At 46.0% G+C, this 12,708-nt stretch overlaps 1 protein-coding gene across 1 annotated transcript in view; it reads right to left on the reverse strand.

Moving 5' to 3' along the window:
- Positions 1 to 12,708, reverse strand: part of LOC124020930 (ryanodine receptor 2-like) — a gene marked incomplete at its 5' end in the record, with an annotated part of 193,375 nt that overhangs the window by 73,487 nt on the left and 107,180 nt on the right. Inside the window, 3 exon segments of the mRNA XM_046336241.1 lie at positions 3,078 to 3,181; positions 4,882 to 4,986; positions 7,368 to 7,584. Coding sequence (XP_046192197.1) covers positions 3,078 to 3,181; positions 4,882 to 4,986; positions 7,368 to 7,584 — 426 coding nt within the window.

Genomic DNA, 12,708 nt, shown 5'->3' on the forward strand with positions numbered 1-12,708 from the left:
GTTAATTGATAACAGAAATGGGTAAGAGTCGAACACAAAGAATGACACCACTCTGTGATGATGTAGGGATCATAGAAATGGGTAAGAGACGAACACAAAGAATGACACCACTCTGTGATGATGTACGGATCATAGAAATGGGTAAGAGTCCAACACAAAGAATGACACCACTCTGTGATGGTGTACGGATCATAGAAATGGGTAAGAGTCTAACACAAAGAATGACACCACTCTGTGATGATGTACGGATCAAGAGAACTTGGGACATGTTTTGAAAAATCATAAACTGACCGCAATATAGTTCAAATGTATGTTTGTTCTACAGAAATCCACCCATCAGACCATTCCTCCATTCCATTACATGTTCTGTCTGTTTCATTTGGGTCATATGCCAAAACCAGCAGGAACAGTCTGGATAGTTTCAACTAGGGATTGTACCCAACAGGAACAGTCTGGATAGTTTCAACTAGGGATTGTACCCAGCAGGAACAGTATGTAGGGTGGTAGGTAACTAGGGATTGTACCCAACAGGAACAGTCTGGATAGTTTCAACTAGGGATTGTACCCAGCAGGAACAGTATCCAGGGTGGTAACTAGGGATTATACCCAACAGGAACAGTATGTAGGGTGGTAACTAGGGATTGTACCCAGCAGGAACAGTCTGGATAGTTTCAACTCGGGATTGTACCCAACAGGAACAGTATCCAGGGTGGTAACTAGGGATTGTACCCAACAGGAACAGTCTGGATAGTTTCAACTAGGGATTGTACCCAGCAGGAACAGTATCCAGGGTGGTAACTAGGGATTATACCCAACAGGAACAGTATGTAGGGTGGTAACTAGGGATTGTACCCAGCAGGAACAGTCTGGATAGTTTCAACTCGGGATTGTACCCAGCAGGAACAGTATCCAGGGTGGTAACTAGGGATTATACCCAACAGGAACAGTATGTAGGGTGGTAACTAGGGATTGTACCCAACAGGAACAGTCTGGATAGTTTCAACTAGGGATTGTACCCAACAGGAACAAGTCTGGATAGTTTCAACTAGGGATTGTACCCAACAGGAACAGTATCCAGGGTGGTAACTAGGGATTGTACCCAACAGGAACAGTATCCAGGGTGATAACTAGGGATTGTACCCAGCAGGAACAGTATCCAGGGTGATAACTAGGGATTGTACCAATTTGTAAGTCGCTCTGGATAAGAGCTAAATGATTGTAAATGTAAATACCCAACAGGAACAGTATCCAGGGTGGTAACTAGGGATTGTACCCAGCAGGAACAGTATCCAGGTGATAACTAGGGATTGTACCCAGCAGGAACAGTATCCAGGGTGGTAACTAGGGATTGTACCAATTTGTAAGTCGCTCTGGATAAGAGCGTCTGCTAAATGACTTAAATGTAAATGTAAATACCCAACAGGAACAGTATCCAGGGTGGTAACTAGGGATTGTACCCAGCAGGAACAGTATCCAGGTGATAACTAGGGATTGTACCCAGCAGGAACAGTATCCAGAGTGGTAACTAGGGATTGCACCCAGCAGAAACAGTCTGGATAGTTTCAACTAGGGATTGTACCCAACAGGAACAGTATCCAGGGTGGTAACTAGGGATTGTACCCAGCAGGAACAGTATCCAGAGTGGTAACTAGGGATTGTACCCAGCAGAAACAGTATCCAGGGTGGTAACTAGGGATTGTACCCAGCAGGAACAGTATCCAGAGTGGTAACTAGGGATTGTACCCAGCAGAAACAGTATCCAGGGTGGTAACTAGGGATTGTACCCAGCAGAAACAGTATCCAGAGTGGTAACTAGAGATTGTACCCAGCAGCAACAGTATCCAGAGTGGTAACTAGGGATTGTACCCAGCAGAAACAGTATCCAGAGTGGTAACTAGGGATTGTACCCAGCAGGAACAGTATCCAGAGTGGTAACTAGGGATTGTACCCAGCAGGAACAGTATCCAGAGTGGTAACTAGGGATTGTACCCAGCAGAAACAGTATCCAGGGTGGTAACTAGGGATTGTACCCAGCAGAAACAGTATCCAGAGTGGTAACTAGGGATTGTACCCAGCAGAAACAGTATCCAGGGTGGTAACTAGGGATTGTACCCAGCAGAAACAGTATCCAGAGTGGTAACTAGGGATTGTACCCAGCAGAAACAGTATCCAGGGTGGTAACTAGGGATTGTACCCAGCAGGAACAGTATCCAGAGTGGTAACTAGGGATTGTACCCAGCAGCAGTATCCAGGGTGGTAACAGTATATCCAGAGTGGTAACTAGGGATTGTACCCAGCAGGAACAGTATCCAGAGTGGTAACTAGGGATTGTACCCAGCAGAAACAGTATCCAGGGTGGTAACTAGGGATTGTACCCAGCAGGAACAGTATCCAGAGGGTAACTAGGTTGTAACAGGAACAGTATCCAGAGTGGTAACTAGGGATTGTACCCAGCAGAAACAGTATCCAGGGTGGTAACTAGGGATTGTACCCAGCAGGAACAGTATCCAGGGTGGTAACTAGGGATTGTACCCAGCAGAAACAGTATCCAGAGTGGTAACTAGGGATTGTACCCAGCAGGAACAGTATCCAGAGTGGTAACTAGGGATTGTACCCAGCAGGTATCCAGGTGGTAACTAGGGATTGTACCCAGCAGGAACAGTATCCAGAGTGGTAACTAGGGATTGTACCCAGCAGGAACAGTATCCAGGTGGTAACTAGGGATTGTACCCAGCAGAAACAGTATCCAGGGTGGTAACTAGGGATTGTACCCAGCAGAAACAGTATCCAGGTGGTAACAGTATATCCAGGGTGGTAACTAGGGATTGTACCCAGCAGGTATCCAGAGTGGTAACAGTTGTATATCCAGGGTGGTAACTAGGGATTGTACCCAGCAGGAACAGTATCCAGAGTGGTAACTAGGGATTGTAACAGTATCCAGGGTGGTAACTAGGGATTGTACCCAGCAGGAACAGTATCCAGGGTGGTAACTAGGGATTGTACCCAGCAGCAACAGTATCCAGGGTGGTAACTAGGGATTATACCGAGCAGCAACAGTATCCAGGGTGGAAACTTACTTGAGAGTCTCCAGAGACATCTGTAGGTTGTAGCTCCTCTCCTGCTCAGGCAGCTTGGAGAACTCCACCAGACAAGGATGCTGCCGCTTGTTATCGTCCCGTACCTGCAACACAACACCATTATCTGTTGTTGTCTCGTACCTGGAACACAACAGCATTATCTGTTGTTGTCACGAACCTGGAACACAACAGCATTATCTGTTGTTGTCACGAACCTGGAACACAACAGCATTATCTGTTGATGTCCCGAACCTGGAACAGAACAGCATTATCTGTTGTTGTCACGAACCTGTTGTTGTCCCTAACACAACACCATTATCTGTTGTTGTCCCTAACCTGCAACACAACACCATTATCTGAATCCTCAACTACCTGCTGGGGGTAAGAGAGGCCCTGAGAGGCTGGCAGTATCCCACACAGGAACTGTTTCTGTTTAGTGGAGGGAAATGTCTAAATCGACAGGGACATGTTGACTGTCAGTGGTAGAGGATAACCAACGTAGCTCCAGGACTCCAGGGCAGTCTAACCCCCTACAGGGCAGTCTAACCCCCTACAGGGCAGTCTACCCCCTACAGGGCAGTCTAACCCCCTACAGGGCAGTCTAACCCCCTACAGGGCAGTCTACCCCCTACAGGGCAGTCTAACCCCCTACAGGGCAGTCTAACCCCTACAGGGCAGTCCCCCTACAGGGCAGTCTAACCCCCTACAGGGCAGTCTAACCCCTACAGGGCAGTCTAACCCCCTACAGGGCAGTCTAACCCCCTACAGGGCAGTCTAACCCCCTACAGGGCAGTCTAACCCCTACAGGGCAGTCTACCCCCTACAGGGCAGTCTAACCCCCTACAGGGCAGTCTAACCCCCTACAGGGCAGTCTAACCCCCTACAGGGCAGTCTAACCCCCTACAGGGCAGTCTAACCCCCTACAGGGAAGTCTACCCCCCTACAGGGCAGTCTAACCCCTACAGGGCAGTCTAACAGTCTAACCCCTACAGGGCAGTCTAACCCCCTACAGGGCAGTCTAACCCCCTACAGGGCAGTCTAACTCCCTACAGGGCAGTCTAACCCCCTACAGGGCAGTCTAACCCCCTACAGGGCAGTCTAACCCCCTACAGGGCAGTCTAACCCCCTACAGGGCAGTCTAACCCCCTACAGGGCAGTCTAACCCCCTACAGGGCAGTCTAACCCCCTACAGGGCAGTCTAACCCCCTACAGGGCAGTCTAACCCCTACAGGGCAGTCTAACCCCCTACAGGGCAGTCTAACCCCCTACAGGGCAGTCTAACCCCCTACAGGGCAGTCTAACCCCCTACAGGGCAGTCTAACCCCCTACAGGGCAGTCTAACCCCCTACAGGGCAGTCTAACTCCCTACAGGGCAGTCTAAGCCCCTACAGGGCAGTCTAACCCCTTGCTGCTCTAGAACATCAGAGATGAAAGATGAAAGAGGAAACCAACTGATGTCATTCCATGATGTATTACATTCTGGTGAGTAAGGGTTTATTTAGTCTTCTAGGACAACAAGTGATGACCAGGGCCGGCTCTAGTCTTTTGGGGGCCCTATGCGAGATTTGCCCCCCCCCACTCAACAAGTGGGAAGGAAAATGTAATGACCCCAGTCTTGACGGCAGAGAGAAAAATTAACATTTTAAAGTTTATTTCCTGCAATTCCCCCCACCCAAAATGTTTCCGTTTTAGAGCAAGTTTTACGCAGTTCTAAACCATTGTGGATGGGTTATTAGCCATTTCAGGAGGTGCGGGTGAACAAACAGCTGACCCGCGCATCATTAGCGCGCACGTGTGTACTCACAGCTCCGTAGGTCCAGCCCAGGTCAATCTTATTCATCACCCACAGCTCATGGATGTTCTCGGCCAGCTTCTCCCTGATCCTCTCCAGGTGAGGAGGCAGAACAACCTGAAACAGGAAGTCCATGCCGTTGGCCACAAGCATTACACAGGAAGTCCATGCCGTTGGCCACAAGCATTACACAGGAAGTCCATGCCGTTGGCCACAAGCATTACACAGGAAGTCCATGCCGTTGGCCACAAGCATTACACAGGAAGTCCATGCCGTTGGCCACAAGCATTACACAGGAAGTCCATGCCGTTGGCCACAAGCATTACACAGGAAGTCCATGCCGTTGGCCACAAGCATTACACAGGAAGTCCATGCCGTTGGCCACAAGCATTACACAGGAAGTCCATGCCGTTGGCCACAAGCATTACACAGGAAGTCCATGCCGTTGGCCACAAGCATTACACAGGAAGTCCATGCCGTTGGCCACAAGCATTACACAGGAAGTCCATGCCGTTGGCCACAAGCATTACACAGGGAGTCCATGCCGTTGGCCACAAGCATTACACAGGAAGTCCATGCCGTTGGCCACAAGCATTACACAGGGAGTCCATGCCGTTGGCCACAAGCATTACACAGGAAGTCCATGCTGTTGGCCACAAGCATTACACAGGAAGTCCATGCCGTTGGCCACAAGCATTACACAGGAAGTCCATGCCATTGGCCACAAGCATTACACAGGAAGTCCATGCCGTTGGCCACAAGCATTACACAGGAAGTCCATGCCGTTGGCCACAAGCATTACACAGGAAGTCCATGCCGTTGGCCACAAGCATTACACAGGAAGTCCATGCCGTTGGCCACAAGCATTACACAGGAAGTCCATGCCGTTGGCCACAAGCATTACACAGGAAGTCCATGCCGTTGGCCACAAGCATTACACAGGAAGTCCATGCCGTTGGCCACAAGCATTACACAGGAAGTCCATGCCGTTGGCCACAAGCATTACACAGGAAGTCCATGCCGTTGGCCACAAGCATTACACAGGAAGTCCATGCCGTTGGCCACAAGCATTACACAGGAAGTCCATGCCGTTGGCCACAAGCATTACACAGGAAGTCCATGCCGTTGGCCACAAGCATTACACAGGAAGTCCATGCCGTTGGCCACAAGCATTACACAGGAAGTCCATGCCGTTGGCCACAAGCATTACACAGGAAGTCCATGCCGTTGGCCACAAGCATTACACAGGAAGTCCATGCCGTTGGCCACAAGCATTACACAGGAAGTCCATGCCGTTGGCCACAAGCATTACACAGGAAGTCCATGCCGTTGGCCACAAGCATTACACAGGAAGTCCATGCCGTTGGCATTACACAAGCATTACAAAGTCCATGCCGTTGGCCACAAGCATTACACAGGAAGTCCATGCCGTTGGCCACAAGCATTACACAGGAAGTCCATGCCGTTGGCCACAAGCATTACACAGGAAGTCCATGCCGTTGGCCACAAGCATTACACAGGAAGTACATGCCGTTGGCCACAAGCATTACACAGGGAGTCCATGCCGTTGGCCACAAGCATTACACAGGAAGTCCAAGGCTTTGGCCACAAGCATTACACAGGAAGTCCATGCCGTTGGCCACAAGCATTACACGGGAAGTCCATGCCGTTGGCCACAAGCATTACACGGGAAGTCCATGCCGTTGGCCACAAGCATTACACAGGAAGTCCATGCCGTTGGCCACAAGCATTACACAGGAAGTCCATGCCGTTGGCCACAAGCATTACACAGGAAGTCCATGCCGTTGGCCACAAGCATTACACAGGAAGTCCATGCCGTTGGCCACAAGCATTACACAGGAAGTCCATGCCGTTGGCCACAAGCATTACACAGGAAGTACATGCCGTTGGCCACAAGCATTACCCACACAGTGCATGGGGACAGAGGTTGTTGTTCTGGGACCTCACTTTGGTATAACTAGTGTTGATCTGGGCTAACTACTGAGGCAAGGGAGGCTAGTCAATTGACCTTAACCCCTGTTAGTTGTTGACTAGTTAAATTAGATCTGGGCAAACTACTGAGGCAAGGGAGGCTAGTCAATTGACCTTAACCCCTGTTAGTTGTTGACTAGTTAAAGTAGATCTGGGCTAACTACTGAGGCAAGGGAGGCTAGTCAATTGACCTTAACCCCTGTTAGTTGTTGACTAGTTAAAGTAGATCTGGGCAAACTACTGAGGCAAGGGAGGCTAGTCAATTGACCTTAACCCCTGTTAGTTGTTGACTAGTTAAAGTAGATCTGGGCTAACTACTGAGGCAAGGGAGGCTAGTCAATTGACCTTAACACCTGTTAGTTGTTGACTAGTTAAAGTAGATCTGGGCAAACTACTGAGGCAAGAGAGGCTAGTCAATTGACCTTAACCCCTGTTAGTTGTTGACTAGTTAAAGTAGAGTTGACACCCATCATGACACAGTATAGTAAAGGGTATTCTTTACCCACCTGGCTGGTGTCAACAGGTGTAGGGGTGAAGGCAGCCTGGGACAGGGTGATAGTGGGACCCAGTAGATCCCTGGTCTCACTGTGGTCCTCCTTGTACTCCTGGCTGTGTTCCACTCTCAGCTTCTCCCTGGGTAGCACAGCCTCGAAACACGGAGCGTAGCCCGGCGGGGGCAGGAACTTAAACTCTCCTTGGCGACCACCCAGCAGGAAACGCACTCTGGAGGGAAGAAGAGGAGGAAGAAGGAGAAGAAGGAGAAAAAGGATTAGGAGAAGAAGAAGAAGAAGGATTAGGAGAAGAAGAAGAAGGATTAGGAGAAGAAGAAGAAGGTGAAGACAGATTAGGAGAAGAAGAAGATGAAGAAGAAGGAGGAGAAGGATTAGAAGAAGAAGAAGAAGAAGAAGGAGAAGGATTAGAAGAAAAAGAAGAAGGAGAAGACGGATTAGGAGAAGAAGAAGAAGAAGGAGGAGAAGGGTTAGGAGAAGGAGAAAAAGGATTAGAAGAAGAAGAAGAAGAAGGATTAGGAGAAGAAGAAGATTAGGAAGAAGAAGAAGAAGAAGAAGAAGAAGAAGAAGAAGAAGAAGAAGAAGAAGAAGAAGAAGAAGAAGAAGAAGAAGAAGAAGAAGAAGACGGATTAGGAGAAGAAGAAGACGGATTAGGAGAAGAAGAAGGAGAAGACGGATTAGGAGAAGAAGAAGAAGGAGAAGAAGAAGGAGAAGAAGAAGAAGAGTTTTTCTACATTGTGTTTTGTTAACCTTTATTCATTCAGGTTTACCTCATTGAGACAAAAATCAATTTTGCAATAGAGATTGAGATAGTTCAACATACGACACAAGTAGTTCTCTATCCAGCTATTGCATTGTGGTTCATTAGCCTATCTTCTTAAACAGAGCTCTATGGGCATAACGTCATTAGCTGGACAGAAAGACCATTCAGTGAACTGGATCCATCCCACAGTAGACCACCAACCGTCCCATTCCAGAGTACTGACCCTCTGACTGTCTGCTGGGATACACTGGCTATCAGAACATTTGATCTAACAATTTGATCTAACAATTATTGTCCTGCGAGAAATCGGCATGTACGTCGATGCACACAGAAATATAAAGCGGCGTCCGAAACTACTGACACCCTCGATAAAGACGAGCAGAAACTACTGACACCCTCGATAAAGACGAGCAGAAACTACTGACACCCTCGATAAAGACGAGCAGAAACTACTGACACCCTCGATAAAGACGAGCAGAAACTACTGACACCCTCGATAAAGACGAGCAGAAACTACTGACACCCTCGATAAAGACGAGCAGAAACTACTGACACCCTCGATAAAGACGAGCAGAAACTACTGACACCCTCGATAAAGACGAGCAGAAACTACTGACACCCTCGATAAAGACGAGCAGAAACTACTGACACCCTCGATAAAGACGAGCAGAAATGACTGACACCCTCGATAAAGACGAGCAGAAACTACTGACACCCTCGATAAAGACGAGCACAAACTACTGACACCCTCGATAAAGACGAGCAGAAATGACTGACACCCTCGATAAAGACGAGCAGAAACTACTGACACCCTCGATAAAGACGAGCAGAAACTACTGAATATAATATAGTATAACTACTGACACCCTCGATAAAGGCAGAGAAACTGACACCCTCGATAAAGACGAGCAGAAACTACTGACACCCTCGATAAAGACGAGCAGAAACTACTGACACCCTCGATAAAGACGAGCAGAAATGACTGACACCCTCGATAAAGACGAGCAGAAATGACTGACACCCTCGATAAAGACGAGCAGAAATGACTGACACCCTCGATAAAGACGAGCAGAAATGACTGACACCCTCGATAAAGACGAGCAGAAATGACTGTATAATTGAAATACTGAGCTGTATTGTATGCACACAAAAAATAGGGACATTATATTATTTTATAATAATACAATTGGTAATAGGAAGATGTTCTGTTTAATATGTAATACAAAACACATCTCAAAATGGTCAGGGTCAAAGTTATTGACAGCCCTGTTTTAATACCTTTCAGTGCCTGGTGAGGAAAACAGCACTGAGCCTTTTCATCACGTTTCATGAGTTGGAGAACACATTAGGAGGGATCTTAGACCTCCATACAGAACCCTTACAGATCTTATACCTCCATACAGAACCCTTACAGATCTTATACCTCCATACAGAACCTCCATACAGAACCCTCCAAAGAACCCTTACAGATCTTAGACCTCCATCTTACAGAACCCTTACAGATCTTAGACCTCCATACAGAACCCTTACAGATCTTAGACCTCCATACAGAACCCTTACAGATCTTAGACCTCCATACAGAACCCTTACAGATCTTAGACCTCCATACAGAACCCTTACAGATCTTATACCTCCATACAGAACCCTTACAGATCTTATACCTCCATACAGAACCCTTACAGATCTTAGACCTCCATACAGAACCCTTACAGATCTTAGACCTCCATACAGAACCCTTACAGATCTTAGACCTCCATACAGAACCCTTACAGATCTTAGACCTCCATACAGAACCCTTACAGATCTTAGACCTCCATACAGAACCCTTACAGATCTTAGACCTCCATACAGAACCCTTACAGATCTTAGACCTCCATACAGAACCCTTACAGATCTTACCCTTACAGATCTTAGACCTCCATACAGAACCCTTACAGATCTTAGACCTCCATACAGAACCCTTACAGATCTTAGACCTCCATACAGAACCCTTACAGATCTTAGACCTCCATACAGAACCCTTACAGATCTTAGACCTCCATACAGAACCCTTACAGATCTTAGACCTCCATACAGAACCCTTACAGATCTTAGACCTCCATACAGAACCCTTACAGATCTTAGACCTCCATACAGAACCCTTACAGATCTTAGACCTCCATACAGAACCCTTACAGATCTTAGACCTCCATACAGAACCCTTACAGATCTTAGACCTCCATACAGAACCCTTACAGATCTTAGACCTCCATACAGAACCCTTACAGATCTTAGACCTCCATACAGAACCCTTACAGATCTTAGACCTCCATACAGAACCCTTACAGATCTTAGACCTCCATACAGAACCCTTACAGATCTTAGACCTCCATACAGAACCCTTACAGATCTTAGACCTCCATACAGAACCCTTACAGATCTTAGACCTCCATACAGAACCCTTACAGATCTTAGACCTCCATACAGAACCCTTACAGATCTTAGACCTCCATACAGAACCCTTACAGATCTTAGACCTCCATACAGAACCCTTACAGATCTTAGACCTCCATACAGAACCCTTACAGATCTTAGACCTCCATACAGATCTTAGACAAGGCCTCCATACAGAACCCTTACAGATCTTAGACCTCCATACAGAACCCTTACAGATCTTAGACCTCCATACAGAACCCTTACAGATCTTAGACCTCCATACAATTGAAATTATATGATTTAATACATCATTCTCAAAGGTACGTCTTAGACCATTCCTCCATACAGAACCCTTACAGATCCTTCCATACAATCCTTTGTCTGTGATCTTGTCAAAGGACTCTTAGACCTCCTCCATACAGATCCTTCATATCCTTTGTCTGTGCTTGTGGACTGCCCTCCTCCATTCAGATCCTTCATATCCTTTGTCTGTGCTTGTGGACTGCCCTCCTCCATTCAGATCCTTCATATCCTTTGTCTGTGCTTGTGGACTGCCCTCCTCCATTCAGATCCTTCATATCCTTTGTCTGTGCTTGTGGACTGCCCTCCTCCATACAGATCCTTCATATCCTTTGTCTGTGCTTGTGGACTGCCCTCCTCCATTCAAACCACAGGATTTCAGTGAGATGGCCATCGATAAATGTAGATTATGAATGTTGCATTGGAACCGGTGCTTTGGTCAGATGAGGATAAAGGCCACGTCCACCCAGTGGTGTGTGCCAATGAAACATGTATCTGTGGTCTAAGATCCCTCCTAATGTGTCCTCCAACTCATGAAACATGTATCTGTGGTCTAAGATCCCTCCTAATGTGTCCAACTCATGGAACATGTATCTGTGTGGTCTAAGATCCCTCCTAATGTGTCCAACTCATGAAACATGTATCTGTGGTCTAAGATCCCTCCTAATGTGTCCAACTCATGAAACATGTATCTGTGTGGTCTAAGATCCCTCCTAATGTGTCCAACTCATGAAACATGTATCTGTGGTCTAAGATCCCTCCTAATGTGTCCAACTCATGAAACATGTATCTGTGTGGTCTAAGATCCCTCCTAATGTGTCCTCCAACTCATGAAACATGTATCTGTGGTCTAAGATCCCTCCTAATGTGTCCAACTTATGAAACATGTATCTGTGTGGTCTAAGATCCCTCCTAATGTGTCCAACTCATGAAACATGTATCTTTCTGGTCTAATTTCCCTCCTAATGTGTCCAACTCATGAAACATGTATCTTTGAGGATCTAAGATCCCTCCTAATGTGTCCAACTCATGAAACATGTATCTGTGTTTCTAAGATCCCTCCTAATGTGTCCAACTCATAAACATGTATCTGTGGTCTAAGATCCCTCCTAATGTGTCCAACTCATGAAACATGTATCTGTGGTCTAAGATCCCTCCCTAATGGGTGTCAATAATGTCCAACTCATGAAACATGTATCTGTGTGTCTAAGATCCCTCCTAATGTGTCCAACTCATGAAACATTCTAGAAAAAAAGCTCAGTGGCGTTATCCTCATCTTTAAAAGGTGTAAGAATAATAATTTGTTCTTACATTTACATTTAGGGTGTCAATCATTTATTTCAGACTCTCTTATCCAGAAGCGACTTCAAAATTAACTGACTTTTAGTTAAATAAAGGTAAAATAAAACAAAAATAAAATAAAAAGGTGAATATTGAAAACAGGTGTGTCAATAATTTATGACCCCTACCTTTTAAAGGGAGAGAAAAAAAAAATTACTTGTTAAACAAAATATCTTTCTCTGATCAATTTCATTATTATACAATAATACAAATAAAACATTTTGAGGATACAATGTAGCTCAGTATTTATTTCTGCTCATCTTTATAAAGGGTGTCAATAATTTATTTCTGCTCATCTTTACAAAGGGTGTCAATAATTTATTTAGGCTTTTAGGGTGTCAATAATTTATTTCTGCTCATCTTTATAAAGGGTGTCAATAATTTATTTCTGCTCATCTTTATAAAGGGTGTCAATAATTTATTTAGGCTTTTAGGGTGTCAATAATTTATTTCTGCTCATCTTTATAAAGGGTGTCAATAATTTATTTCTGCTCATCTTTATATAGGGTGTCAATAATT

This window comes from Oncorhynchus gorbuscha, unplaced genomic scaffold (assembly GCF_021184085.1).
Source record: "Oncorhynchus gorbuscha isolate QuinsamMale2020 ecotype Even-year unplaced genomic scaffold, OgorEven_v1.0 Un_scaffold_993, whole genome shotgun sequence".
Classification (NCBI taxonomy): Eukaryota; Metazoa; Chordata; class Actinopteri; order Salmoniformes; family Salmonidae; genus Oncorhynchus; species Oncorhynchus gorbuscha.